Below are 27776 nucleotides of genomic sequence, written 5' to 3' on the forward strand. Positions count from 1 at the left end.
ATGGTTGAAGTAATAAATTCTATTAACAGTGAAAATACATGAAGCAGACAATAAATTAGCAAATTAACATATCACAACAGCGAAAAAATTATGATAATATTTAAAATATAAGTTAAATCAAATTTAGTTAATTCTAGCAGATGAGAATAGATTTCGAATAGCCATTTCAAAAGTATTTTCAGTATATTTAATTCCTTGTGGGAAGACGTGTAGGCGTTGGCAAGTGTCCAATAGTTGTGAGTAATTCTTCCAGATTCGAGATTTCACTTGTGTTTGAACGTTGGCAGATATCTTTGGATCCGAAATGCAATAGTCCATTTGTTGAGCAAGTACTTGGTCGAAGTCACGGACAAATGTCTGCAAAAAAATAGAAAATTAACTTAAAGGGACAATTTTTGATTTTTCGAATTTTTTAAAATCGAAGAACAAAAATTTTTGGAAATTTTATCCGATTTAGTTTATATTATTGAGAGAAAACATACAATTTTCTTCAAAAAAGAAAGAAAAAATACCAAAATTTTAAGCGTATTTTTGAAAAGATGGAAAATTTATTCCGAAATATCGGAAAATCGAAAAAACGAAAAGCGAAAAATCGAAAATTTTTAGTTTTTCGATTTTTTGAAAAAGTACACCCTCCTGATACCGAATATCAATGGGAAAAAATTCAAAAAAATTTTTTCCTGATTTTATATTAATTTTTTGAATATCCGAAAATCCACTTGTTTCCAATGTTTTTTTTGCAAATTTTTAACTTTTTGAATATTTTTCATCCTTTTTTATTGAATTTTCATAAAAGAAAAATATTCGTCCGATTTGAAAATCGCCAAAATCGTCGTTATTTTTTTTCGAATTTATTACATTTTTTTTTGGTTTGTTTGGTATTATTTCGGCTTTCTTTAAAAGTAAATTCATATTATATTCCCGGTTTATTTTTTAATTTAAAAATTCCAAAACCTACGCTCATAATCTGTTTGGCCATTTGTTTATCCTCTCCAATACGATCAACTGATTTAAGAATCGACGCGATTCCATTCCAACTCTTCAAATATTCATTTGTACACGTGGCAATTTCTTCATGATAAAATGATAAAATATTTGAATTCATTTCAGTAATCGCTGGAAGAAGGCCATCTTGCTCATCAGCCAACGTTTTTGCAATATAATTATAGTTGTTGAGCAAAAATATAGTTGCAAGTGTTGGATCATCGTACAGATTCGCTTTTTTCTTCAGCATACTTCCCAGAGCAGAGAGGATACGGGCAAATAATTTTGGAAGTAGAAGATTTGTATTGGAGCCTTGTGGAGCTGTGAGAGCAAGTACGTGTTGGGTTACTGTAACACGATGAGCTGTCAGGCTTGACAGGAAGTTTAGAGTCTGGAAAAAAAAACAATAAATGGGTGCATCAGGGATTGGAGGCAATTGTCGTTCGGCAAATTGTTTTGCCGACAAATTCGGCAAGTCGGCAAATTGCCGGTTTGACAATTTGCCGGAAATGTTGATTTTTGGCAAATTGCTGATTTGCCGAACATCAATAAGGACGGAACTGTTTAGAGGAATTTTTTATAAGACGGAAACACTTAAAACTGTGCATTTTTGAAATTTTTCGCTTGTTTTTTCTAGATATCTTCATAAAATTTGCTTACTTTTCAAAATAGATGTATGAAAATTCATAGGATGCGTAAAATTTTGTAGATTAAAATATTAAAATCTGAAATTTCTAAAAAAATTTGCAAAACCAGCAATTTGCCAATTTGCCAGAAATTTTCAGTTCCGGCAGTTTGGTGATTTGCCGGAAAATCGTTTGCCGCCCCCGGGGTTCATGAAAAATGAAATAGAATTACAGAGGCAGTTGTCGGATGAACATTTCCATCTGGTGGCACAAATTTTGTAGTGTCTTCGTTCAAATTCTCGATCACTTCATTCACATATGAAGAACATTTTACTTGTAGCTGACGCATGAGAGAGTCGAATTGAACATCTCCAATACTGTTCTGTAATTTTTAGGTTTTTTTTTTTGGAATTTTTCGACTTTTTGGAAAAGAAAATCAAATTTTCAATAATTCTCTAACAAAACCGACAAGGTTTAGATAAATATATATAAAATTTTAGACTTTTTTTTTTGATTTTCAAAGATAAAAACTTTCGTTTTTTTAAGTCCAGAACTGGGAATTTTTGTATCTTTTTTAATTTTCAGTTTGTTACAGATATTTTCACTTTTTTTTTTAAATCAAAAATTATTTTTCTTTTTAACGAAATCATCAAATTTTCGATAAATTTAACCGCTTTTTATCTCAATTTTAAGGAAAAACAAACTGAAAATTTTCATTAAATTTCGGTCATTTCTCCATTTTTTTGAAGCAAGTTTCATATTTTTCTCATCAAAACTCGATGTTTAATTTCCGCTAAACATTTTTCGAATTTCTCAGCGAAAATTCAAATGTTCAATAATTTTCATTTAATTTTATTTTTTGTCAAAGAAAATTCTGTTTTTTTTTCTGATAATCAAAATCGACAAATTTTAGATAAATCTATATAACTCGTTTTTTTTTTCGATTTTCAAAAAAAAATTTTAAGCGATTTCTTTAATTTTTTGAAAAAAATTGTTTTTTTCTCACCAAAATTATAAATAAATTAAGAATTTTTGTTTTAAAATTATTTATTTTTCTTCTCACCAAAGTCACTAATTTTTTTTGTAAAGTCTATAAAACCTTAGTCATTGTTTTCAATTTTCACGAAAAAATCAGAATTTTCGTTAAGTTTTTTTTTCTATTTTTTTTCAGTAAAAATTCTATGTTTTTTTTTCCAAATAAAAATTTGTCAGTTTTTCAAAAATTCAAACCACCATACACTTTTTTCATTTTTTTTTTGGGGTCATTTAGAGTGGCAACAAATCATACCGTAGCCAAGTTATGGAATCTTGCATAATTTTGAGACAAAAGATGAAGTAACGGAAGAAGTGGAACAATTCCAATATCTTTCTCATTTACTACTTTTTGAGTTTGAACAACTGCGTAGGCCAGTGGTCTTGACACGAGTTCTCGGAATACTTGGGCTCTTTTCGATGTGTCTGGAATTGCTTTAACCATCAACTTTTCCTCCAATTCCAGTAGACTAAGAAGTGCAGAGCACATGGCATGACACGCATCCAAATCAATTAGGACATCTACTTTTTCGGATCGCTGGACGGGCTTGCGGACTGCTGTGGATCTAAAAAAAATGTTTTTTTGAATTTTTGAGAAATTGAAAATATTTGGTTTTCGATTTATCGAGAAATAGCTGGAATTTTTGTTAATTTTCTAATAACTTTTATTTCGATTTTTCAGTTTTTCAGACCAGGGCTGAGACATTGTTTTTGAATTTTTAAGAAAAATTTATTTTTTTTTTGGTTATTAAGACTAAAAATTCAAAAAAAAATTTCATTCTTTCTTGGTTTTTTTTTTAACAGGCATCAATTTTTTTTGGCTTTTTTTTTTGGTTTTTCGCAAATTTCAATTTTTTTATTTTGGTCAAAAACACTTTTTTTTCCAACAGCCGTGTTCTTTATCGAGATGTGAAAATTTGCGTCAAAAATACCGGCCTCAACACGACAAATTGTGAAAAATTATGCGCCTTGGAGGATTACTGTAATTTCAAACTCTAGTTCCGAAAATGTTCATCGATTTTGTTATCGTTTGTATCAGTCCGATCTGTCGAAATTTAAGTTTTTTAATTTTTTAAAAGCTTTTCTGAAGCTTTTTTCAATTAAAAAAGTACTTTTTTTTAATCGAAAACTATGAAAGTTTGAAATTACATTCATTTTTAAAGGTACACATCTTTTTTGTTTTTTATCAGAAATGTGTCGAGACCGGGTACTGTATGACTGGCGCACACAAAAACACTCAATCTTACAATTTACTTCTGGAAGCAAGTTGCGATGATTTCTGTGCTTCTGCGATGCTCTTGATATTCTTCAAAATTTGTGCTCCACGAATTTCAGAGTAATAACCCAGAAAATTATTAGGAACACGTGGCTGCTTCAGGAGCCAAACTCCAATTTTGATTATCGGTTCTTCATCGGTCATAATTTTGATTTCACTCAATCTGGGTGTCAATTCATTTTTTACAAAAGGTGCCGGATCCACGGTAATACTATTCTTCAGAAGAAAATTCTTGTAAGCTTTTTCAAGCATTGTATATCCAGTGTCCAGTGTGATTCTCATATTATCCGTTTGACTTCGATAATTTGGATGGGTTTCGAAAAATATGATTGCTTGCTGCAGACTTTCCATATTTTCGAGATAAGGGTCGAGATCGACGGACGGATTTCCACTATTTATTGCATTCTCAACAGTGCTAGTTTTTCCGTAAAATTGAAGAGTAGCGTCAATTGTATTGATGAGACGTTGGATATCTGGAAAATATCTTCTTTTTTTTAAAAGAAAACTGCCAAATTGACATACTATGCTGTTTCTTTTGCAATTTCCCGTTCGAAATATGCATCGGGAGCACATTCTTTTCAAGAGAGCTCAATCTCTGATCAAACTTTTCAACAACTTGTTCGATTCCTTGTCGTATCTGCGCGCTTTTCGCGATGTTCTTTTGAAAATTCTGTAGCCATTCTTCCTCCTGAAATGATTTAAATGATCAATCTTCTTTTTCAGCAAAAACAAACCTGAGCTAGTTTTTTGGCTATCGATTCGGCAGCATTTTGATCACTTGCCATTGGAAATATTCGAGAATTGACAGAGAAAAATGGAAAACAATAAAAATAATAAACAACCAACATGTGACCTAGTTACTTCCTAGGCCACGCGGCCGCGTACTCCTCGAGGACAAAATGAGTTGCCACGCAATTTTTGGAATTTTTTAAATTAAATTCAGGTTCCAGGTTTCTATGGTTTCAAAGTTACTAAAATTGTTATAACCGATTTTATTATAACATGAATTTCTCGGTGTTATAGGTAAAATGAACCCCGCTGCTTTGTCGGCATTCACACGATCTCTACTATTCAATCGATGCTCAACATCTTCATTTTGTAATTCAATCACACGAAATGCCGTCGCTTTCTTTGCCACTGCAGCTGCTACGCCAAAAATCAATGTAAATGTGGGAACTATTGGACACATCGATCACGGGAAAACAACTCTAACATCAGCAATCACAAGAGTTCAGGCTAAAAAAGGTTTAATTAATTTTTATATTATTCACAAATGAATTCAATTCTGCAGGTTTTGCGAAGCATATTAAATTTGACGAAATCGATAAGGGAAAAGAAGAAAAGAAACGTGGAATTACAATCAATGTCGCTCATATCGGCTATGAAAGTCCTCTGCGTCGATATTCCCACACTGATTGCCCCGGTCACTCGGATTTCATCAAAAATATGATTTGCGGAACTTCACAAATGGACGTGGCTGTTCTTGTGATTGCTGCAACCGACGGAGTCATGGAGCAAACCAAAGAACATTTGATTCTAGCCAAGCAAGTTGGTGTTAAAAATATGGCGATTTTCATCAATAAAGCGGATTTGGTTGAAGAAGATGATCTGGATTTGGTAGAAATGGAAGCACGGGAATTGTTGAGTCTGCATGGCTTTAATGGAGATGCGACTCCAGTTATTCGAGGTTCCGCTTTAAGTGCTCTAGAAGGACAAGATATTTCGTGTATCGAGAGATTGATTGATGCATTGGATTCACTTCCAGAGCCGGATAGAAATGAAAAGGATACTTTTGTAATGCCAATTGCATCGAAAACTGCTATCACTGGGCGAGGTAATTGAAAAAAGAAATATAAGGTGTGCCAATCAAGAATTTATTTTGCAAGAAAAAGTGCAAGAAATTTCAATAAATGACATTTTTTGCCACCCCTAATATTTAAAAAAAAACCAATTTAAAATGTTTTTCAGGAACAGTCATCGTCGGTACACTGGAAAGAGGTGTCTTGAAAAAAGGCGATAAAGTTGAAATCAAAGGAGACGGGCAAACTCTTCAAACGACTGCTTCGGATATCCAAGTTTTTGGCAAAAGTGTGAAGGAAGTTCGTGCTGGAGATCATTGTGGAGTTCTGTGTAGAGGAGTTAAAGGGGATACAGTGAAGAGAGGAATGTGGGCAGGACATCCAGGAGCAGTAACAATTACGAATCGAGTGAAAGTGGAACTTTATCTTCTCTCGGAGGCTGAAAATGGCAGGAAGATCGGAATTCGGACTGGTTTCACAGACAAAATGTACTGCAGTACTTGGGATCAAGTTGGTCGTTTCGATATGAGCAATGAGCTTCTGATGCCAGGAGAACATACTTCTGCTACAGTACTCTTGATGAAAGACATGCCACTCAGAAAAGGAATGCCGTTTACATTGAGAGAAGGAAGCAGTAAAACAACGATCGCTAGAGGAATCATCTCAGATCTAGAGGATCATGTGGCTGTAGAGAAACATAATCTTAAAAAGTCCGCTGAAAAGATGTAGTTCTTTATATATTACAGTATTGATTTATTTTAGGTTAGATTTTATTAGCTTGTTAACTACTATATCTTGTTTTGTTTTTGTTTTCTTTTGTCGAAATCTTCGAATAATATTTCACTACTTTTATTGTTCAAATAATACCATTCTCCTATTAATAGCAGTTTTACCTGATCTGCTCATTAATATCTTTATTTTTAATTTTCGTATTAAATAATAATTTATTTTTTAATTCCAGTTTAAAATGTCGGGGAGAGTCGACGAACAGCTCGACGACTTCCTCTGGGGAAAAACTGATGTTAAGGATTACTTGAAAAAGTAAGTCGCCAAATTTTGTGGATTTGGGTCTCGACACGACAATTTTTGTTTAATGAAAAATGGTACGCGCCTTTAAAGAGTACTGTAGCGTCGATTCTTCATAGTTTTTTGCAAAAAGTATATTCATTTATTTATTTTTTAAAAACTAAAATAGAACAACATAAACTTTAACAAATCGTAAGAAAAACTATGAAAAATCGATAAAAACTTCGCAGCATCGAAAGTTTTAAATTACAGTATTCTTTAAAGGCGCACACTTTGTCGAAAGATGGAGTACCGCCAGTAGAGAAATTTTTAAAAAACATAACTGTAGTGTTACATTATATTAATAAAAAATCAAATCAAAAATGTTTGCAAAAGTTGTTATTTCAATTGACTTGAAATTTCAAGTAATAAAAACTTTTTTGGAAGTCGTCGATCAAAAAAATTATCTTCAAGTTTTTTTCTAAGTATATGTACAAATTTTCAGGGTAGCAGAATGTGACTCATCCGTAGCTGAATCATTGAATCGAAAAGTCGCTGGACTCCATGATACCCTCGACAAACAGCTTCGTAAAGGAGTCGAAACTAATCTTCCACGACTACTGGAGCAAGTGCCAGCTCTTCAATCACTTGAAGATACTCTACATTCAGTTCAAATGCGAATGACATCAGTGACCAAAGAATCAAATCGACTCGCCACGGTTTGTGATGATCTTACCACGAAGCTTCGCGAACAAACTCGCCAACTCGAAGCAACGATGCTCAAAAGAAACATGGCTTCAGATGCCCAAAGATGTGAAGAACTTTTTGAATCTCTTGAGAAACGAAGTGATTTGGTGAAGAAGGCGGAGATCACATCGGAGATTAAGGAGATACTCAATGATAATAAAAATTTGCGAAAAATTGGATGGTTGAAGAATATGGTGGATACCAAGTTGAAAGTGGCTGAAAATGAAGTTCGACGCAGTGGAGCGGAGGAGTTGAAACGAGGTTTAGCGTCATTGAATAGCTCGATGGTTGTATCTGCTCAAAGAGCTCTTCGAACTTTGAATTATTTGGATTCAGAACTTGAAGTTTTGCTGTCCTCCTCTGTTGTCGATCTGGATAAGAAATTAATGGAATTATCAAACAGCTCTCCAGAAGTTGCTAATAAAAGTCTCCCTGTAGTCGCTGCAACAATTCAATCACATCTCGAACAAGCGGCTATGCTGGGTGAAGTCTATAAGAAGAAATTCTCTGAAAAGTTGGCTCGACTGATTCGTAGCAGAGTTCCACTCGATACTCCATACGCTTTGCGGTTTGTACAGCAATTGGGTAGAGTATTCAATTCAAAGGGAGATAGTTCACCCGCTTTGAACGATTCTTTACGTCCACTCAAGAACTCTCTCCTGACTCATTCACTGGCTCGTTTGCACAAACTCGTTGAAGAAAATGACTTCTCTACAGCTCATGCCAATGCATTTGTCGATCTTATCAATTCTGCAATGGAAGAAGAACATCGAAAAGTCGACTGGGACGCGGAGTTGAGCCAGAAAATGAGCAATAATATTGAGAAATGCATTGAGATTATTGCAAAGAAATTGGAAGCCAATCTTCATTTACAAAGAGATGATTTACTCCTAGGTGAGCTGTGAAATTAATACTTTTTTTTGTTGATTTTTTTTATCAAAAACAAAAAAAAATTCCGAAAACCCGAGAAAACGATGACGATATTTTCGGCGATTCGATAAAACTTTCTGAAAAAGTCCTGTTTTTTTATTCGAAAATTTTTCCAAATTTATAAAACTTTCAAAACATTTTTTTTTGAGACTTCTCTAAATTTTCATTCTTCAAAAATTGAGTTTTTATTATGATATTCGAGCTTTTTTGAGTGTACAAAACAAATATTTATTTTCCATACTCCACATTTAAATGACCAAATAAAAAAACATTTTCAGGAGACCGATTGACTGCAAATCAAATGACAAACTATCGTCTCATTCAAACCGCTGATGGTATCACAAAACGTTGGCCAGCAGAATCGAAAAGTGTGACAGCGATTCAAAAAGAAACTCTTGATGCGATCGTCATAGAAGTCAAAAACTCGATTCGCGCGATTGTTGCAAGAATGCACGTTGAAACACGCGGAATGACAAAATCCGTGGCTCCGTACATGCAAGAATTGCTCACCTACATTAATCATATCGACATGCACATGGCTCACGTTTCACGAGCAGTTTGTCATTCTCACGTACTCTCACAAATTGCCGAATATGTCATTGACTCATTTATTCTAAATGCCACATTAGTCAGATCACATGCTTCTGATGAACGTCAACTCATTGTCATTGACTTTTCAAGGTAATAGGGTGCTTAAACTGAAAATGTTAAAAATTTTTCAAAAAAAATTTTTAAAAAACGTTTTCTTGCAAAAAATTACACTCGAAATAGAAAAAAAAACAATTTTGATCAAAACATGTAAATTTTTCTAAATAATTTTTCAAACCTCAAAAAATTTATTGTTTTTCTCATTTGTCGTCTTCTAAAAAATTTCCAAAAAAATATATGATTTTTAAAATATCGAAAATGTTTTTTTAGAAGAAAAAAACCTCTTTAGTCATTTTTATCATCAAAACCATTTTTTTTTGATAAATCTATAGTTTTATCGTATTTTCCTATTTTCTGTGGAAATAAAACCGAAAAATCGAACAATTTTATTAAGATATCCTAGAAAAAAAAATTTAAGAAAAAATTTTGAAATAGCAAAAAAAAAGAACAACAAAAAAACCTGATTTTCCCTGTGGTTAGCAATTTTTATATTATTTTAAATTTATTTTCCAAGTTGTCGGTTAGACATTTTAAATTTAAACTCAAAACGGCGCGCTGAATCACAAAAGTGTTAACTTTTTCTGTTTTTACATCGGTTATGATTCAGCGCTTTACATCTTTGCCGCCATTTTGTATTTAAATTTATTTATTTAACTTGTCTAACTGAAAACTTATCAAAAATGTTTAAGTTTTAACCGAATTCAGAGGATATCAAAACAAAAGAAATACGTTTTCAAACCTTTTATTAAATTATTCAATAATTTCGTCAGAAAAATTACTTTTTCAGATTACTCGAAGCCGTTCGTTCAATGGAATGGCCTTCCAAATATGGTGACACTACTCGACTTTTGGATCTTTTCGGAAGCGATGTTGATGTGATGCTCAGAGTTGAAGGTGTCAAAAAGTCGATTTTAATCCAGCTACTAGTATCCGATAGCCCTTCAGAACTTCCACTTCCTAATCAATCTGTAAAATGGACGGTTCGTAGTTTTCCACAATACTATGAATACTCTAAATATGAAATATTTATATGTTTCAATTTTCAGCCCGAAGAATATGTAAAGTGGTACGAAGAGCACACTGAGCTGGAAGTTCTCGCATTCCTCAACGGACTTGTGTCTTCGTACAATAGTTCTGTCATCTCACGTGGTCAACAACACTATGTCGATCATTATCCTCGTATTGTGAAGCTTCTTCAAAATGCTTTCTAACCTAAAGGACACTCGGAGAATTTAACAACGCATGGGTTTATGTATTTATGATTGTGATAATATTTATTTATTTGGGTGGAATAAAAGTGTATTCGTTTATTCCTACAATTTCCATTTGTTCAGTCTCCACGGTTCTCAGCCATTCTTCATATTTCTATTCTGAATTGTTATGTGTTTTTTTCCAATTTTTTCTTTCCAGAAATATATTGTAGAATTCAAAATGTCGCCCATCAAACGAGAACCAGAAGAAGCATGCCTGAAGCCAATGCGATTTGAACAAGAAATACCCGAAAGGGTAGATGAGCCGGAAGAGATGGAAGTTCAACCAGAAGAAATAGAGGAAGAAGTAGAAGAAGACGAAGGTGATGATGATGAATGGGAAGATGTAACGATGGTGGTCACTGTCAATGGAATTCTCGACGCGGATCTTGTTAGAGATGCCGTCGAGAGAGATTTGATCAAATTGCGGTACGCTGAAACGGATGCACCAGTTTTACAGGTAAAATGGAAATATACAAACTCAAAAGTAAAATTTTATGAATTTCAGATCAACAACTCACTATACACGGCATCCTGGGAGCAAGATCTCGGAACAAATATGGTTCTGCAGTCAAAAGGAAAAGAGATGGAAGTGATTTCGTGTACATCGACCATGATGACTGCAGAAAAAGCCCTGTTGACCTCGTTAAGCACCGAAGGATCTACACTAGCCGCCAATGCAGAGACTGCTCCGAAATCTGATCTCAGTCGAACTCAACCACGTCAACAATGATTTTCAAAATATAAATTAACATGAAGCTCTGAAATAAACTCATATAACTGCTAAAATAAAACTGTTGCTTTTGAAACCAACATTTGTTAGACAACCTGCGTCTCACAGTCATTTTTCAATATATTGGCGCCGCGCACACACAAAGAAGAAGAATTCGTCCTCATGGCATGGCATGTGCAGTCAGCGGCCACCCTGTGTAACCACTGCGTATCGCATCTTTCCACGTGTTTTTGCAATCTTGCTGTCACGTTCATTTCCTCGTACAACCATCTCTTCTACCCCCGTTGCCTCCTCCACCATCTCATCTCAATTGTGTCGTTGCCCTCCCTCTCCCCAAGTCTTTCTGCGTCTCTTAGTGCTCTTCGAGAAAAGAACGAGGAGAGCTGTGAGACGCTAGTAGGAAACGCATTCTCAATTCGATATAGGCACATTGAGAGAGAGCGAGCGCCGTTTCGACGTCTTCTAGCCTTCACATCATCCAGACGACGTTCACACGCACACACAGCCAACCCCACCCTTCTGACAACGAATAGACGACGAAGAAGAGAAGAAGAAAAAGAAGAAGGTACCCATTTTTCATTCCCTTTTTGCCTCCACACTTCACTATTATCGATTTTGTGAGCGAGCTCTAATGTTTCAACGCAAAGTGGTATTGCCTAAAAAGCGGTGAGAATTTGCTTCAGACAGAAATTCGTTTTTTTTAACAAGAAAAATCCGGTTTCAATTGTCGTAGAAGGTCAATTTTTACTTTCAACGCTCTTCATTGACGGAAAACTCGTTTTTCTTTCAAATTTTAAATTACAGAGGCATTTTACTCAAGGTTTGTTTTAATTTAAATTAAAAATAAATTTTAAAATAGAAATATGGATAATATAAAATGTTTTCTTCAAAAAATGCACTCAGGTTCACCAAAAAATCGATAATTAAAAATACGGTCGCAAAGGAGCGTCGTTAGCTGCTAATCAATGGTCTTAAAACGAAATCTATCGATTTTTGTGTACTACACACGGACAAGTGCTCCACCGTTATTTTTTGAACGAGTGCGTTGCAATTCCATCCCATTTTGACGTTTTTCTTTTTTTTTTCATCAAATTTTTTAGCATTTAAAGTAAAGTCAATGATAACCTGCAAATAATAATGTAAAATTCATTAAAAACCGAGAGAAAAAGTCTAAAGTCATAAATTTTTGATAAAAAAGTGATTTTCGAAACTAAAAATCATTCAAATTAAAGTTGAACCTGATTCTTCAATTTTTATTATATATTAAAAGCTTGATCCACTCAAATAAAAGGAGTTTTTAATTGAGAAAAAAAGCAAATGAAAAAATCGATAATTAAATTGGGCGCCAACCTAGATTTTAATATGTTTTTGTTAGAAATTTGTATATTTTCATCACTCTCTGACTTTAAGCATTCGTATTTTAAGGAAGTGTGAGCTTTCTAATATGTTTTTTATTAAAAAAAACATGTTTTTAACAATCTCCCTGTCATCCCCATCACCTAATGCACTCAAATAATCAATAATCACAATACTTTTATTTTTTCTTGCAGAACAGAAATGGTCCAAACGAGACGAAAGACAGCTGCAGCTGTACAGGACGGTGGTGCCGTTAAGGAGAACAAAGCCAAGCCACCTGCCCCTCAAACGCCTACAAAACGAGCAAAACGAGGTCGTCCCCCGAAAATTAAGACTGGTGAGCGAATGACTATACGGAAGATTGAAAATTCACGTGGAATACTTGCAGATGCCAATACTTTGAATACGCCAAGCACTTCTTCCAACTTGGTCGATGACAAACTTCTCATTGAGTCTGAATCACAGGTAAATTGATTCTTTTCTATTCAAAAATTAATCTAAACTATACATTCCAGGACTCGATTCTCACAAACGAAGCCGACTCTTTTCTGGAAAAAGAAGTGGAAGAAATCGAAGATAGTTCAGATATACTTCCCGATAAAATTAATTCTCCAGAAAAACCAAGTGTTTTGGTGAAGCGGAGATCGAGTACGCGGTTAAAAGTGAAGACTGATGAAGATGAAAAAGATGTTCCTGTGAACATAGAAGTAGCCGTTTTAGAAGAAAAATCAATTCAAATCGAGCCAACATCTCCCGCTCACCCGGAAGATCCTCAGGTGAGCTTTTTTTAAAAATATGTATTAATCAAAATTCCTTCATTTCCAGCCTTCGACTTCTTCTCTTCCACTGGTAGAACCAATTGAAGACATTGTGGAGCCAAATGAGCCAACAAGCTCTGCCGATCCTCCAGTATCAAATATTAAGGATGAGGATATTAAAGAAGAAGAGCCACTGATTAAAAAGCCAGCTTCCGATGAGTCAGAATCTATGGATATAGCTAACTCTGAAAGTGGAAATGATTCCGATTCAAGTGAAGCTGATCCTAGGACGATACCATCTTTCTCTATACCTCTTCCCGACACACCACCTCCAAATTTTGCGAAAAGAGGAGAAATACATGTAGATGTAGATCAGAAAAATTCCAAGCAATCAGGAGAATCACAATCGCCTTGGGAGCGGTAAGAATATTTATCCTAGCCAGGTGTTATAACAAAATTGAATAGTTTCAGAGCAAGAGAAAAGTCTGCATCGAACCCATTGTCCTCTCCAACAATGAGCCGACCCAGGATACACTTCCTTCATCCAGCATATCAAAGTTTCACAAATGATTCAGTTTCACCTCTACCACCACCGCCACCAGAGCCGGCTCCAGCTCGTGAAAAAGTGGAAAATGGTGGTCCAACTACTTTCAAAATGACTTTCAAAAAAGCTGCAAATATTCCTATCTTGAAGACATCGGCATTTGAACAACCATCATCACCTCCACCTTCCTCATCAGTTTCTTCATCAATTTCATTATCTGAAGTGAATTCTTCTACATCGATAGCCTCCGAGTCTTCTCCAGCGAAAAGAAGCTCAAATTTCGATTTAACTGCCTCAAATGAGCTTCCACCACCTCAGATGGTTGAACTTCCCAAGCTCTCATTTTTCAATATGCCTCCAGCCGTTCGCTCCGCAGAGGTTAGTTAACTTTTTCCCGGTTTCATGAAATTTCAGCGGTATCTGTCCTCCTTTTGGTGTGTGCCCTCACAACCTAACCTCTTTTATCCAGGACGATTCTGCGATGACGTCGGAAGAACCGATCCTTCTCCTCCGTTCTCCGAATTCCGCCACTCCTGATGATGATGCACTTTTCCTCACGACCCCACCACCACCCAAGATGACCGAATCAGAAATTCAAGCACTGGTGAGCCAGATCACACATTTCGATGTCGTGTGTGGAACCCAGGAATTTCAGACCGTTTTTCTTTACACCTCATCCCCTTTTGTGTTATGTTAACATTCATTTTGTGTCTCAAACACTGCATGCTTTTGCACTTGGAAATTAAAAAATAATGCGTTCTGGGATTTTGTGTGTTAAGGTGGAGTAGAGTTTGTGAGGCTAGAAAGTATGCCTTTTTCGTTTCTCCACTGCAAAATTTCGTTTGAAAAAAACAAAAAATTTACTAAAATTTGAAATTTCACCAACTTGCCGTTGTCACAGCTGCTGAAATACAGTTTTTATTGCATTTTCACCCTTTATTGCATATTATTATTAGACACCTTTTAGGTCAATAGGCAACCGAAAATATCCGAATTTGACTTAAAATGTACCTAAATTAAGGAACTAACTTGAGATATACGACTAAAAATGCAATAAATTGTGAGAATTATTGTTATGAAATTCAGCCGTTTTAGGCTAGTTTTAGCCAAAAACCGACAAACTCTATTCCAATTAATTTTCCACTCCTGCACCTCGATTAGTGATTTTTTGAAGAAAAAAAATTATCTTCTTATTTCAGAAAGTAGCGACGGAAAAAGTGAATCAAGTAATTGCTCGACGTGAAGATTCTGAAAAAGATGTACGTCACAGAGAAGATCGAGATGATTATGATAGACGACGTGACGACCGTGACAGAAGATCCAGAAAGACTGATTCGGAACGAAATGATCAAAGAGGACGACAACGTGAAGATGATGAACGAAGAGCTCGAGAACGAGAAAGAGAAGTTACGAAACGACATGATCGGGAAAGGGAAGAGATGCGATTACAGAAACAAAAAGATGAGGAAAGAAGAAAGAAAGATGAAGAGGAAAGGATACAAAAAGAGAATGATGAGAAAAAACAAAAAGAGGATGAAGCCAAAATGGAGGAGGAGAAAAAGAAGATTAAAGAGGAGGAAATGAAGATTCCTGAATTTGAGTTGATTAGCGAATCAAAATATTTGACGAGGAATGCGAATAAAAAGAAGACTGAATCCTTAACGTAAGTTATTATTTATAAATTTGACTTAAAAATTGATAACTTTCAAAATTAAGTGATTCAATAGACTCAAAAGAATGAAAAACTAGAGTGCGCCTTTAAAGAGTACTGTAATTTCAAACTTTTGTTGCTGCTCATTTTTCATCGATTTTTCTTAGTTTTTCGTTAAAAATAATTCAACCATTGGATTAAAAAAAATTAAAAACACATAAATTTTATTTTGAAAAGTAATGAGAAAAACTATAGAAATTCGCCGAAAATTCTACAGCAACAAAAGCTCAAAATTACAGTACTTTTTAAAGGAGCACATCTTTCTGAATTTAACAAAAATTCGGAGATTTTTCTTTTTTTCGTGTTTTTCTGGCGAAAAAACGATTTTTCGCTTTTACCGGAAACGGTATCCGGAGGAAAAAAAAAACGAAAAAAGCGAAAAATTTTAAGAAGTTTCAAGATTAGTTACAAACTCTTTTCAAAAGCAGATTCTACAGTTTTTTGGGGTTTTGCCAAAAAATTTATGAAATATAATGTTTTTTAGACTAGAAAAATAAACTAATTTTAATTTTCAATCAAAAGCTCATTATTATATTTATATTTATATAATTCAGTTGCGAATGCCATCGAACTGGTGGAAACTGTTCGGACAATACTTGTGTGAATCGTGCAATGCTCACCGAGTGCCCATCATCATGTCAGGTCAAATGCAAGAATCAACGATTTGCAAAGAAAAAGTACGCGGCTGTTGAAGCATTCCACACTGGAACCGCCAAAGGATGTGGACTTCGAGCAGTGAAAGACATAAAAAAAGGAAGATTCATCATTGAATATATAGGAGAAGTTGTGGAAAGAGATGATTATGAGAAGAGAAAAACGAAATATGCAGCTGATAAAAAGCACAAACATCATTATCTCTGTGATACTGGAGTCTACACGATCGACGCAACAGTCTACGGAAATCCATCTCGATTTGTGAATCATAGTTGTGATCCTAATGCTATATGTGAGAAATGGTCTGTACCAAGAACTCCTGGAGACGTTAATCGAGTTGGTTTCTTCTCGAAACGATTCATTAAAGCCGGCGAAGAAATCACATTTGATTATCAATTTGTCAACTACGGACGTGACGCTCAACAATGTTTCTGTGGAAGTGCTTCATGTAGTGGATGGATTGGGCAGAAACCGGAAGAATTTTCATCTGATGAGGATGATGATATTGTGACTACAAGGCATATTAATATGGATGAAGAAGAAGAAGAAAAGTTGGAAGGTCTTGATCATCTTGGAAATCATGAACGGAATGAAGTGATCAAGGATATGTTGGATGATTTGGTCATTCGGAATAAGAAGCATGCTAGGAAGGTTATCACAATTGCGGTAAGCATTTATTTGTAGAGAAAATTTAAAAATTAAAGATGGAGTACCGAAATCCGAGAAATATATTTAATTGACTCCAATTTTTCCTCTGATTCCGAATTTTTAAATGAAAAAATTCAAAAAAATTTCCTTGATTTTATGTTTTAACTTGAAATTGCGAATTTCATTTGTACAGATTTTTGAAACGCCGAATTTTCGCGCCAGAGAAGCCATGTGTCGATTTTTGAGATTTGTGTATATTTACAAGATTTTGAATCTTCATCGGATGCTGATTTGCGTTTTTCATCATTATATTATCAAAAAACTAACAATTTGTTCGGTTTTACGGAAATTAACAATATAGACTAGACATTTCGTAAATATACACAAATCTCGTAAATCGACACATGGCGTCTCTGGCGCGAAAATTCGGCATTTGAAAAATCTTATGCGGGCACTAATGAAATTCGTGATTTCAAGCTGAAATATAAAATCAGGGAATTTTCCTTGCATTTTTTCACTCAGAACTTCGGAATCAGTTGCAAATTTGGAGTCATTTGAAAATATTTCTCAGATTTCGGTACTCCACCTTTATTATAATTTTTAAAATTTTTTAAATGATTTTTTTTCCATGTTCAACAAAAAAATAAATTTTCAGTCTGCAATGACCGATTACTCTCAACGTGTGGATGTCATTCAAGAAATCTTCTCCTCAGACACCTCCGTAACCGTTCAAAAATTCTATGCAAAAGAGGGAATGGCTACATTGATGGCTGAATGGTTGTCTGAAGATGATTATTCGCTGGATAATCTGAAACTTGTTCAAGCTATTCTCAAAGCTCTTCACACTGAACTATTCGATTCGTGCGCCAAAAATGATCGACTCTTACGAGATTCTACATCACGATGGGTCAATGCGAAAATGGATGAATATGTTGATATACAAGTGATAGCTGATTCACTTATTGCTTGTGTTGAAGATCCCGTACAGGAGTACAAGGATGTTTGCAAAGTTATAGAGGTATATACATATTAATTTTTAAAAAAGAATATTTTTTGCATGTCACAAAATATTTGGAAATTTTCCCGAAAAACCCATGAAATCAAAAAACAAATTAAATAGTAAAATTATTTCCTCCTACGAACATTTTTCGATTTTTCGTTTTCCGATATTCCTTTTAAAAATCTGATTTAAAAAAAAAAAACTTAAATTTTAGGTCTTTTTGCTCCTTTTTAGAAGCAATTTATATGTTTTTTAAAACAAAACTTAAAATTAGCATTTTTATGGGTAATTTTCTGAACACATTTTTTTTTCGAAAAAAATGGCCAGAATTTCAACCACTTCTCCGTAAAATCGAAATTAACTAATTTTTTCTCTATACATTTTTCAAAAAAAGACTCCTCATTTATTGTATTAGATACAAATATATGTTTTCCTCATCAAAATTTACGAAATTTGTTATAATTTTGAATTTTTTTTGTTTTTTTTTCGAAAAATTGAAAATTTTCTAATTTTGAAACGATATTATACAATTTCAGCGCCATCAATTTAACTAATTAAATAATTTCAGAAAGGTCTCGTCGAAAACTTCACAAGAGCCAAAGAGATGGCCTATCGGTTAAATCAATACTGGTTCAATCGATCAGTGAGCTTCAAAATTCCAAAAAAGATACGTGATCCTGTGCCAAAAGATGTTCCAGTCAGACAAGAAGATGCTACAACATCATCACAATCTCATGATAATAGTAGTAGAACTGTATCACCGAATCATCGACATCATTCATCTTCATATTCAAATTCATGTTATCAAGAACGAGAACCATCTCATATACGATTCTTTAATAATGGAAATGATGTTCATCAATATCGTTTTGGAGGTTATCATGGAAATAACTACAATGATAACTATTTCAGTAGAAGGCCCAATAAGGATTCATATCGAGATCGCCGTCGATTTAATGGACGTCGTTCGAGAAGTCGATCAAGAAGTGTCTCACCACAGAACTATAAAAGAAGAAAACTCGATGAACATGACAATAATCATCGTCAGCGTTCTCCAATTCGTGATCGTCACACATCTCCCGGCGGCGAAAAGACTCCTAGCTCGAATAATTCTGGAGAACGAAACTATAAAAGACTGGATATTCGAGGAGCTCGTATAAAAACTATAAAAGAAGATTTGGAAGCTGCTGCTGCTGCTGCTGCTGCTGCTGCTGTACCATCAGAAGTGCAAGCTTATCCTCATGAACATACAGCTGTACATCAGAGTGTTTATCAGATGCCAGGTTATGAGTCTTATGGTTGGTTTAGTTTTTTTAAAAATATCATTTACCAGGGTGCCATTTTTAAAAATAAAAATAACTCGGAAAATATGTTTTTAAAAAATTTCAGAATTTCTCTCATCAACATAAAACTTGATAAAAATCGAATTTTTATTATTTTCTAAACATTTTTTCGGTTTTTCCGAAAATCAAAAAAAAAGTTTAGAAAATAGCAAAAAATCAGTTTATTAGAAATCAAATTTTGTTCGTTTTGATAAGAAAAAACATAAGAAAACATGTTATTTTCTTCTGAAAAAAGAAAAAAATCGAAAAATCTATGGCCTTTTGGCAAAATGTTTTGGACCAAAAAACAAAACAAATAGCATTAAAATTATTAGTTCTTTTGTTTTCTTCTAAAGTTAATTTTCTGAAAGTCTTGCTTGTCGTATATCAAATAAAAACATTTTTCAGGAGTATATGATCCTGTAAATGGTGTCTACATGTATCCTCATCCTGGCGCTGGTTACTATCCACCTGCCTATCCACAACAACCGATTATGTTAACAATGGACACTCTTCCACCGAATGATCGTCTTGGTGAACTTTACGAGAAAGCCAGTATCGAGCAGCTAGCGTGAGCATTTTTTAGTTTAAACCTTTCGGATTTACCTAGAAAAATGTTACCTTTGACGCAAAATTACGGTAGCAGGTCTCGTCGCGACCGAAATTTTTCAGCGGAGTACGGTAGCTTCCCATGAATTTTTTTGCTGAACTTATCTTTCTGATAACAAATAGTAACTAAAACATGAAAAACTGAATAAAAATTGATATCTTTACCTTATAGGCTCTTTAAGGGCGCAGACACAAAAACTGACCGGCTACCGTAATTTTTCGTCAAAAGTCACACATTTCTCAACTGGTGAAATCCGAAAAAATTGAAATTTTTACTACTCGTCCGACTGTTTAGAAAAGATTAAAAAAAAAGAAAAAAAGAATGTCGGTTTTTCGAATTTTCGATTTTCAAAGAAAAAAATCAATATTTAAAAATCATTTTCGGTAATTTCCCTAAATTTGTAAAATATAATTTCCAATAAATGTTTTTTGTTTTCCGGAATTTTAATAAAAAATCAATTTTCGCGTAACAAAAATGCGAAAAAATGACTAGCCACTCGAATATAATAACACATGAAATAAAATTAAAATTATTACAGTCAACGAGATGCAATTGTGAGACAAGAACTTGAGCTGATACGTATTCAAATCGAAAGAAAAACTGCTCAAAAAGAAGCGATCAAGGCCGCTTGCCGTCGTGCTAACGAAGAAGAAGCTAAACGACAAGAGGCACTTGCAAAGACGAAATATGTTTGGGCGATTGCAAAGTCAGAAGCTGGAGAGACGTATTACTACAACAAAATAACAAAAGAGACGCAGTGGACAGCACCAACACCAGTTCAAGGTCTTCTCGAACCGGCTTGTGGTGCATCTCCTGATACTACAGTTGTCATTGCTGACGAGATTACTGAAGAAGAGCAACAAGCTGAAGTTCTGGAGAAGCCGCGTGTTGTTAAGGAAGAAGTTATCGAGCCAGGTTCACAATCTGAAACTCAAAAAGAATCTCCGGAGAAAGTTCGAGTTGTTGTACCGAAAGTTGAAGTTGAAAGATCACCGTCGCCAAAATCTTCTCGTGATCGTGAGAAGGATCGAGAGAAATCTCGTGAGAAAGATCGTGAAAGAGATCGTGACAGAAGAGAAGGTTCAAAACATCGTGATAGTTATCATGGACATCGAAACGGCAGCAGTTCTGTCAGTGAACGACGTATGCGAGAGTTCAAACATGAGCTGGAACGATCCACTCGATCTGCCGTTCGTTCTCGTCTACAACATCAACGTGACGCTTCTAGTGATAAGACTACTTGGCTTATTAAGTTAATATATCGAGAGATTTTCAAACGAGAAAGTGCGCAGAGTGGATTTGATTATCGATTCAGTGAGAATACTGATAAGAAGGTAATATTATGGACCAAAAAATAAACAATTGAAAAAAAAACCAAAAAAATCTGATGCTTGAATTTAAAAAAAAACAATGAAAGAGTGCAATTTTTTAGGTTTTTTGGTCTTTTTTTTTGGAAAAACCAAAAAATAAATTTTTTTCCAAAGTACCAAACTTCATTTTAAAAAATTTTATTTGACATAAAAATTGATAATTTAAAACTAATTTGAACATTTTTCCGCAAAAATTATAGATTTTTCTGCCAATTTTAGATTTTTAACGTTTTTTTTCGGACAATTAATGTTTCGAATCATCAATCAGAATGAATATGATATCTGATGAAATTCAAAAATAATGCAATTTAAATAGAAAACGGTACAAAAGTTTTGAAAAATTTAGAAGAATTCTAAAAAAAATCCTGTCCTTCAGGACAAAATTCAACCTTTTTCTCAAAACACAAAAATTACTTTATATTATTTTTCAGGTGAAAAACTACGTCAAGTCATATATCGACCGAAAACTCGAATCAAACGATCTCTGGAAAGAATACTCTCGGCCATGAGCTTTATTTTTTAATTTAAATTTTATAAAAAAATGTTTATGCTTGTTTTTTTCTCTATAGTTCCCTCCTATCCCCCCCCTCCCCTATCGCCTAAAAATTGATCTCTGTCTGATTTCACCGATTTCCGTTTTATTTGATCCCATTGAACGAGTATATCATCATGTTCCTGAACTTCAACGTTCGCACATTTTATTCCCCTAGTTTTATGTCCCCAGAATTGTTTTATACTATCCTGTAATCCACCTCAAAATGACAGCCATGAAAAGCTGTTTTTCATGTTTTCTATTTTCTTGTTGATCGTATTTGCGCCGCTCTTTGTCGCCAAATTTTTTTTTGTAATTAAAAAATGAATTACGGATGTTGAATTTTTAAATTTATTTTTTTAAAGAAAAATTGTGGAAGTTTTTCAGATTCTATACTGCTTATTTTTACGCTAAATTTTTTTTCGAAGTCCCCTTTTTTCAAATCGAAGTGTAACTGCGCTCCACGATCAATAGAGACTCTCCGCCCTCGAACCATGGGTCTCGTTAGGTATTTGGCAGACTTACCGTAAATTCAAATGTTTTATTACTTCGCGACTAATTTTTTTATTCATGACTCAATTTTTTATCAATTCCAACGAAAAACTAATTAAAAACAACGGAAAACATAACGAAAAATGCTTGAAAATTGCAGACATTTCCGAAATTAATTAAATTCCTAACGAGACCCATGGCTCGGGGGCGGAGTGTTTTCGATTAGCCATGGAGCGCGTTGAGATATTCCTAAATTTTTCTATTCAGATGTCGAATCAATCAAAACGGGTCACAGTGAGAATTGAGCATTCGAAGAACACTTTTTTCGAAAAGTAATTTTCAAATTTTGATCCAAAGAAATTATTCGTCAATTTTCAGAGTTTTAAAATTCCAACATCAAGAGCAAGAAGATCGGAAGCTCAAATATGTTCTGCACAAAGCTCACGAGAATCTGAGAAAGTGCCCATTCGAGATTCTGACAATTGTTGATTTGAAAAATGTGCAGGGTATTAATAAATAAAAAAATCGAATTCCAGATTTTTAAAATCTATATATTGAATTTTCAGGAATCGGAGAGAATATTGCTCTAAAATTGGAAGAAACGTGGAACGTCGCCTGCCGAGAGAACAATGGCCAGGATCCAACTCTACGAAGCATCAAAAAATTCACGACAGACGATTATCGCCGGTTCTTAACAAATCGAAAATCAACAACAGAACGGATGAAGGATGCGAAAAGATTGGAAAAACAGAAATCAACGAAAACCATTGTTGATATAGAAAATGAATTCGAATCGGATGGAGATGATGACAAGCAACCAAGTGTTCCACTCACTAAAACGAAAAGCTTTCAAGTTTCGAAGCCCGTCCAGCCGAGCTTGATACGATCACAAAGTGGAAATCTTTCGTCTTCTTCGTCTACTTCCTCATCATCATCTAATTCATCAGATCCATTATCTTTCAGACTTCTCACTTGTCGACCTTTTGAGCAGCCAACTGTTAGTATTTAAATCTAATTTTTGCAGAAAAGGATTCCAGAATAGAAAAAAATCGGCAAGTAATAGAAAATCCAATGGAAAATTAAAAAAAAAAGATTTTTGAACTCCCTCCGAAATGAGAACTGTCCGACCAATCAGCGAATAGCTCCGCCCCAGCAATCAGATGGAGTGGGCGGAGTTGGAAGACGCTTATTGGTTGGCTCGCGAGATTTTGCGGTTTTTGCATACGGTACCCGATCTCGAAGCGACTAATATTCAGGAGTACTGTAGCTCCCAACTCCTAATAAGTTGCAGAAACTTCTGCCATTTTTCATAAGTTTTCGTCCGTTCCTTCGAAATTTATCGAAAAAGATTTTGAAACTTGAACATTTTTGAGCTCGAAAAAAAAACATTTAACAATATTTTTTAAAAACGATTAACAAAAATATGCAAAAATCGTTGCAGTGCAAAAAGTGAAATACCAACAAAAAACCAAATTTTCATCAAAAACCCAATGTTTTGGTGTCGAAAAAATGGTCAGCTATTTACTCCACCTTCAAATTAAAAAAAAACGAGGTATTTTTCCAGGTCTATCTAATCGCAGACAATCGTGAGCATCGCAACAATCCACGTTTCAAGTCGGTAATCGAGCATCTCGTGAAAAAAGAAGATATTCGAGTTGATATTCGTTCTCTTTCCGTTGGAGATTACATATGGATTTGTCGAAAGATTGATGGAACTGAGATTGTGATGGATTGGGTTGTAGAACGGAAAACTTGGGATGATCTGCAATCAAGTATTCGTGGAGGTAGATATGATGAGCAGAAAGGACGATTGAATATGGCTCCGATGAAGAATCGAGTTTATTTGATTGAAGCTCAACATAAAGGAGATGTTGCTTGCGAACAGGTAGAATATAGAATTAGAATCTGATGATTTTTCAAAATTCTAACAAAAATTCCAGGCCGTAGCATCAACTCTTTCCAATGGAGGATATCTTATTCAAAGATGCTCTGATACTCGAGACACAGCTGCATTTCTCAAGGAAGTGACGATTCGTTTGCAGAACAAAGCGGCCATAGAAGAAATTTCGGGTGTTCCATTCAGCCAACTCCAGAATCTTCTCCAGAAAAAGAAGGCGGAAACTGTGAAAGAAGCTTGGGTCCGACAGCTGATGGTTTGCCCGGGAATGTCTCAGAATCGAGCCGAAGCAATTGCCGATCGATTTCCATCCATGGTATCCCTGCTTTCATATTTTCGTGCAAATGGAGACGATGCACCGATTCGACTTCTTCAGCTTTTACCTCAACTAACTAGGCCTATTACTCGTAACCTTTTCAAATTTTTTGTTCAATAAGTGAATCCTGAATGAATCAGAATTAGATTGAATTTTTTATAATTGAATGAAAAATTTTGAAAGGAAGACCAACAAAAACAACATCAACAAGAGAATAACAATGAAAAATGAAAAATTGTGGAATTTAAAATTTTTGAATGGAGACCAAAATCCGATTAAGCGAGATGACTCTCATTTCTGAGATACTCTCCAAGATCGCATTGATGTAGAACGACGAGAGCAGTTGGATCGGCACGCTTACTGTCTGATGTTCCTTTCGCTGACACTCCGAATCTAGAGAAATATATTTAATTAACTTGAATATTAAATGTGAACATACCCCAATGGAACATCGGTCATCGAGTATACGACGATTCCAGCATGAGTTGGAGTTCCGTCGGTCATTCTTGCGATTCCAGACTTGAGAATGTTGTTTCCGTAAAGGAATTGCTGCTCGGCGTTCGGCTTCAGCCACACCTTGAACTTGGCATACGGCGCCAAATAGTCGAGAGCGGTGATTTGGAGATGGAACTTTTTGCTTTTGGTGAACTTTCCCAAGCAAGTTCCAAAAGAGAGAAGTGGCTCACGGGCAATGCAGGCGGCTTGACGCATCAGATTTTCCGAACAGTAATAGACACGTTCCTGAAGAACAAATCGAGTTTTTATTGGATAAAGAACAATTAATTAATACCTTGTGATTTCTGAAGCAATAATCTCCATCATTTCTGTCGATGAGCATCGAGACATTGTCTCCGATGAACGAGGCCAACTTGGCAAATACAAGCGATGTCTCTTCTTCTGTCAGTGGACGCATCTGAATAATTAAGAAATGGGTAGAATAATTATAGACATAATAAAATAAAGATAAAAAATTTTGGAATATAAAACCAAAATTCAGAGCAAAAAGTTTTGTAATAAATATGGAGAACGTTTATAAATTACACAGAACGTGTACCCGAAGGTAAAGGGACAGGTATTCAGAAGAGAGAACGCGTTGAAAGGAAGTGAGAGGAATGATAAAGTTTACAGGGAAATGCCAAAGTAAGAAATTCAAAACTTTTTCAATATTTCAATAAATAGAAGTGGATATAAATTATGTTACAGGAGATGCGATTAAAATTGAAGGAGTCCAATTTGATCAAGCATCGCGTTGTCACTGATAGCCGATTTTGCCGTCGGAGCATCAACTTGAAGAACTAGCTTTCCGCCGTTTAACTGACGGACGAAGGATTGAGATTCGAGAGTCTGGAACGCTGAATGAAGTTCATCGTCATCAAGAGCGGGCATTCGAAGAGCCTCGCAAGCTTTATAATAGGCACGGAGCAGGGAATTCCGATCGAATGTGCATTTCTTGTTGGCAGAAAGTGTTAAAGAGACAGCTAGAAGAATTCGAGGTTGAAGTGGAAGACGAGCACGAGCCAATGGAGACGAATAGACATTGTTGATGATTCCAAGAACTTCACGACATCCATTAACTGGGGTACCAGGAACTTTTGAATCATCAGGAATCATACGACTTTTTTGTTGTTTGAAGATGTGGAGTGCGGTACGAAGATCTCCGCTCATTGCAGCCACTTTACGAGCGGTTAACTCGATTGCCTTTGCGTCAATTGAAGTCTGAAATTATAAAATGTAAAATACTAAATGAACTTAGGAGCACCGGTTCTCTGAGTTTTTCGCTTGGAAAGAATCAAAATGTGCGCAAACGAAAGAATTTCATAATGAGACTGCTGAAAAGTTCTTAGAAAATGGGCGAAATTGGTGATTTTATTTAAAAATAGCTTTTTTCTTCGAAATTTTTTAGCCACCATAATTGTTTTTTTGAAAATTCTCACTACAAAATTAGTTTTTTTTGGTACATTTTGAGTCTATACAAGCCGAAAACCGATACTCATCCTTTAAATTTAAACTTACCTCCTCGTTTTTCATTTTATCATTCAAAATTTCTACGATGTCATCTTTCGTATACGGTTCAAAAACGAGTCTTTTCGGTGGCTTCGCGAGCATCAATTTTGGAAGAAGTCGTTCTGTCAAATCAATCGAATTTGCAATTCCAAGAATGATAATTTTTCGAGACAACGTCTCTGGCCATTGAAAAGCTGCGTAGAGTGCAGCGTTCTTTCGATTCGCGAGATGATCAATCTCATCGAGAACCAGTACCAGAGGAGTTTTGAATTGCTTCACGTGCTTCTCAAAAATTTCTTCATTCGGCTTTCCGTCCAAATCCAAAGATTCGAAAATCGTTTTGAATAGTGCTGATTTGGTATTTGTTGAAGCGCAATTTACAATACAACTTCGAACTGATTTTCCCAATGATTTAAGAACTCTCATTGTGGTCGCAGTTTTTCCAGTTCCAGGTTGTCCACTGACATAAATAGACAACGAAGTATTCGTTTCTTTACTTTTCATAATCCATAATTTCAGTGAATCAAATTCTTCACGTCTTCCTTTCAAAGCCCCTTCGGAAGATGTTGAAATAATTTCTTCGCTGTCAGATTCCGATGAGCTCTCTTTTCGCGACTTTTTCTCTGGTGTTCCCTGAGATCCAGATCGTGACCTCGACTGTTTTTCCGGAGTACGTGGAGTTGTCAATTGGCTCTTCAAGTTTGTAGCTTTTCGTGGTCTACCTCTGGCTCGTGGGCTTGAAATCTAAAAAATTTAACATTTCAGTTATTCCACATTCCTAGTGCTCTAACTTCAAGTTTCTCGACACGATCTGCTAGCGATGATCCGGGACTCAGAAGCAATTTTCGTTTTTCTTCAGATGCCATCTTTGTTTGGGGCAACAATTCATCTTCGGAACTTGATTCAACTTCTTCGTGAAACACTCGTTCGCTTACCGGCACACGCTTCGTTGTTTTTGACGAGGGAGTCTTCTGGAATAATTGAAGATGTGTTAATTTTTAATCGAATTCTTTCGATATCGAAGCACAATAAAAAACAAACCTTTTTCTCAATTGGTACAGACTGTGTTGATAATCTTGAACTTTTTCGCCGGGTTAGAGAAGGTTTCTAAAGAAAAGTGAAATGACAGCTTAAATTTGAATTTCAAAAATATGTACCTCTGTTTCTTCAGATTCTTCAAAATCACGTGCCCTCTGAGATTTGCGAGTAGATCCGGATTTACTACTCATCTGAAATCATTCGCAATTATCAAGCTTACAACGTAAAGAATTGGGAATTTAAAGCAAAACCCTGCAAAATCGATAAAAACTGAAATTTCTGCTCAAAGCTTTTGAATATTTATGTTTACGTTCGGCTATATGTTAAATTTTAAAACAAAATAAAATTGGAGAACGCCAAAGAAATTAATTACATATCTGGAAAATAAAATAAATTACGAAAAATAGGAGAATCGGTGCGATTTATTTTATTTCTCGCATTAGAGCGCACTTTCCTCAATAATTTTGACGCCAGCGACTATTGCTGACGCCTTT

General features: G+C 35.0%; 8 protein-coding genes across 11 annotated transcripts; 5 read left to right on the plus strand and 3 right to left on the minus strand.

Moving 5' to 3' along the window:
• Positions 1-6: 6 nt before the first annotated feature.
• exoc-7 (Exocyst complex component 7) lies at positions 7-4768 on the minus strand. The gene is made up of 7 exons (NM_058936.5): positions 4653-4768; positions 4441-4606; positions 3890-4391; positions 2899-3208; positions 1843-1992; positions 959-1375; positions 7-357 (listed from the first exon to the last, which is right to left on the minus strand). The coding sequence occupies exons 1-7, from the start codon at positions 4764-4766 to the stop codon at positions 124-126; spliced, it is 1893 nt and encodes a 630-aa protein (NP_491337.1). The 5' UTR covers positions 4767-4768; the 3' UTR covers positions 7-123.
• Positions 4769-4938: 170 nt separating this feature from the next.
• Positions 4939-6601, plus strand: tufm-2 (protein-synthesizing GTPase). The gene is made up of 3 exons (NM_058937.6): positions 4939-5163; positions 5210-5752; positions 5887-6601. Exons 1-3 carry the CDS (start codon positions 4947-4949, stop codon positions 6444-6446), a joined length of 1320 nt encoding a protein of 439 aa, NP_491338.2. The 5' UTR covers positions 4939-4946; the 3' UTR covers positions 6447-6601.
• Positions 6602-6678: 77 nt separating this feature from the next.
• cogc-5 (Conserved oligomeric Golgi complex subunit 5) lies at positions 6679-10356 on the plus strand. Its single transcript, NM_058938.9, has 5 exons — positions 6679-6758; positions 7228-8363; positions 8678-9080; positions 9835-10027; positions 10094-10356. Exons 1-5 carry the CDS (start codon positions 6685-6687, stop codon positions 10256-10258), a joined length of 1971 nt encoding a protein of 656 aa, NP_491339.2. The 5' UTR covers positions 6679-6684; the 3' UTR covers positions 10259-10356.
• Positions 10357-10427: 71 nt separating this feature from the next.
• Positions 10428-11103, plus strand: C43E11.12 (Transcription factor TFIIIC triple barrel domain-containing protein; the record flags this gene model as incomplete). 2 transcript variants are annotated; one of them, NM_001392128.1, is made up of 2 exons in its annotated part: positions 10428-10757; positions 10806-11103. In NM_001392128.1, 2 exons carry the CDS (start codon positions 10428-10430, stop codon positions 11028-11030), a joined length of 555 nt encoding a protein of 184 aa, NP_001379701.1. The 2 variants fall into 2 exon arrangements, with proteins under 2 accessions (NP_001379701.1, NP_001040643.1); NM_001047178.3 differs by having other exon boundaries at positions 10479-10757; positions 10806-11030.
• A 279-nt stretch (positions 11104-11382) lies between these two features.
• met-1 (Histone-lysine N-methyltransferase) lies at positions 11383-21885 on the plus strand. Of its 2 annotated transcripts, none has more exons than NM_182042.4 (14): positions 11383-11595; positions 12581-12723; positions 12775-12851; positions 12902-13162; positions 13212-13564; positions 13616-14066; positions 14158-14292; positions 14888-15351; positions 15954-16719; positions 17357-17719; positions 18270-18999; positions 19432-19594; positions 20172-20967; positions 21435-21881. In NM_182042.4, the coding sequence occupies exons 2-14, from the start codon at positions 12588-12590 to the stop codon at positions 21510-21512; spliced, it is 4773 nt and encodes a 1590-aa protein (NP_871842.2). In that variant the 5' UTR covers positions 11383-11595; positions 12581-12587; the 3' UTR covers positions 21513-21881. The 2 variants fall into 2 exon arrangements, with proteins under 2 accessions (NP_871842.2, NP_491340.2); NM_058939.6 differs by having other exon boundaries at positions 11455-11696; positions 21435-21885.
• A 407-nt stretch (positions 21886-22292) lies between these two features.
• Positions 22293-24426, plus strand: mus-81 (Crossover junction endonuclease MUS81; the record flags this gene model as incomplete). Of its 2 annotated transcripts, NM_058940.8 has the most annotated exons (5): positions 22295-22359; positions 22406-22533; positions 22594-23024; positions 23592-23912; positions 23968-24424. In NM_058940.8, 5 exons carry the CDS (start codon positions 22295-22297, stop codon positions 24358-24360), a joined length of 1338 nt encoding a protein of 445 aa, NP_491341.1. In that variant the 3' UTR covers positions 24361-24424. The 2 variants fall into 2 exon arrangements, with proteins under 2 accessions (NP_001379699.1, NP_491341.1); NM_001392133.1 differs by having other exon boundaries at positions 22293-22359; positions 22594-23912; positions 23968-24426.
• C43E11.9 (60S ribosome subunit biogenesis protein NIP7 homolog) lies at positions 24385-25153 on the minus strand (the record flags this gene model as incomplete). The annotated part of the gene is made up of 3 exons (NM_058941.6): positions 24385-24633; positions 24680-24981; positions 25031-25153. 3 exons carry the CDS (start codon positions 25151-25153, stop codon positions 24516-24518), a joined length of 543 nt encoding a protein of 180 aa, NP_491342.1. The 3' UTR covers positions 24385-24515.
• Positions 25154-25255: 102 nt separating this feature from the next.
• On the minus strand, positions 25256-27473 carry cdc-6 (Cell division control protein; the record flags this gene model as incomplete). Its single annotated transcript, NM_058942.8, has 5 exons — positions 25256-25956; positions 26254-26988; positions 27036-27215; positions 27286-27351; positions 27402-27473. The coding sequence occupies 5 exons, from the start codon at positions 27471-27473 to the stop codon at positions 25453-25455; spliced, it is 1557 nt and encodes a 518-aa protein (NP_491343.1). The 3' UTR covers positions 25256-25452.
• Positions 27474-27776: the final 303 nt, after the last annotated feature.

Source organism: Caenorhabditis elegans, chromosome I (assembly GCF_000002985.6).
Source record: "Caenorhabditis elegans chromosome I".
NCBI classification, from domain to species: Eukaryota; Metazoa; Nematoda; class Chromadorea; order Rhabditida; family Rhabditidae; genus Caenorhabditis; species Caenorhabditis elegans.

What these genes read in the sequence shown, in the direction of transcription:
- cogc-5 (NM_058938.9), top strand. Translation starts at nt 6,685, where the DNA reads ATGTCGGGGAGAGTCGACGAACAGCTCGACGACTTCCTCTGGGGAAAA. An exon ending in AAGAGATGATTTACTCCTAG is followed by an intron (nt 8,364 to 8,677) that starts GTGAGCTGTGAA and finishes AAACATTTTCAG; the next exon opens with GAGACCGATTGACTGCAAAT. An exon ending in ATTGTCATTGACTTTTCAAG is followed by an intron (nt 9,081 to 9,834) that starts GTAATAGGGTGC and finishes TTACTTTTTCAG; the next exon opens with ATTACTCGAAGCCGTTCGTT.
- met-1 (NM_058939.6), top strand. Translation starts at nt 11,662, where the DNA reads ATGTTTCAACGCAAAGTGGTATTGCCTAAAAAGCG. An exon ending in TCCCCCGAAAATTAAGACTG is followed by an intron (nt 12,724 to 12,774) that starts GTGAGCGAATGA and finishes GAATACTTGCAG; the next exon opens with ATGCCAATACTTTGAATACG. An exon ending in AAGAAGACTGAATCCTTAAC is followed by an intron (nt 15,352 to 15,953) that starts GTAAGTTATTAT and finishes TATATAATTCAG; the next exon opens with TTGCGAATGCCATCGAACTG.
- tufm-2 (NM_058937.6), top strand. Translation starts at nt 4,947, where the DNA reads ATGAACCCCGCTGCTTTGTCGGCATTCACACGATCTCTACTATTCAAT. An exon ending in AAGAGTTCAGGCTAAAAAAG is followed by an intron (nt 5,164 to 5,209) that starts GTTTAATTAATT and finishes TCAATTCTGCAG; the next exon opens with GTTTTGCGAAGCATATTAAA. An exon ending in AACTGCTATCACTGGGCGAG is followed by an intron (nt 5,753 to 5,886) that starts GTAATTGAAAAA and finishes AATGTTTTTCAG; the next exon opens with GAACAGTCATCGTCGGTACA.
- exoc-7 (NM_058936.5), bottom strand. Translation starts at nt 4,766, where the DNA reads ATGTTGGTTGTTTATTATTTTTATTGTTTTCCATTTTTCTCTGTCAAT. An exon ending in TAGCCAAAAAACTAGCTCAG is followed by an intron (nt 4,607 to 4,652) that starts GTTTGTTTTTGC and finishes AAATCATTTCAG; the next exon opens with GAGGAAGAATGGCTACAGAA. An exon ending in GATTCCATAACTTGGCTACG is followed by an intron (nt 1,993 to 2,898) that starts GTATGATTTGTT and finishes TAAAAATTACAG; the next exon opens with AACAGTATTGGAGATGTTCA.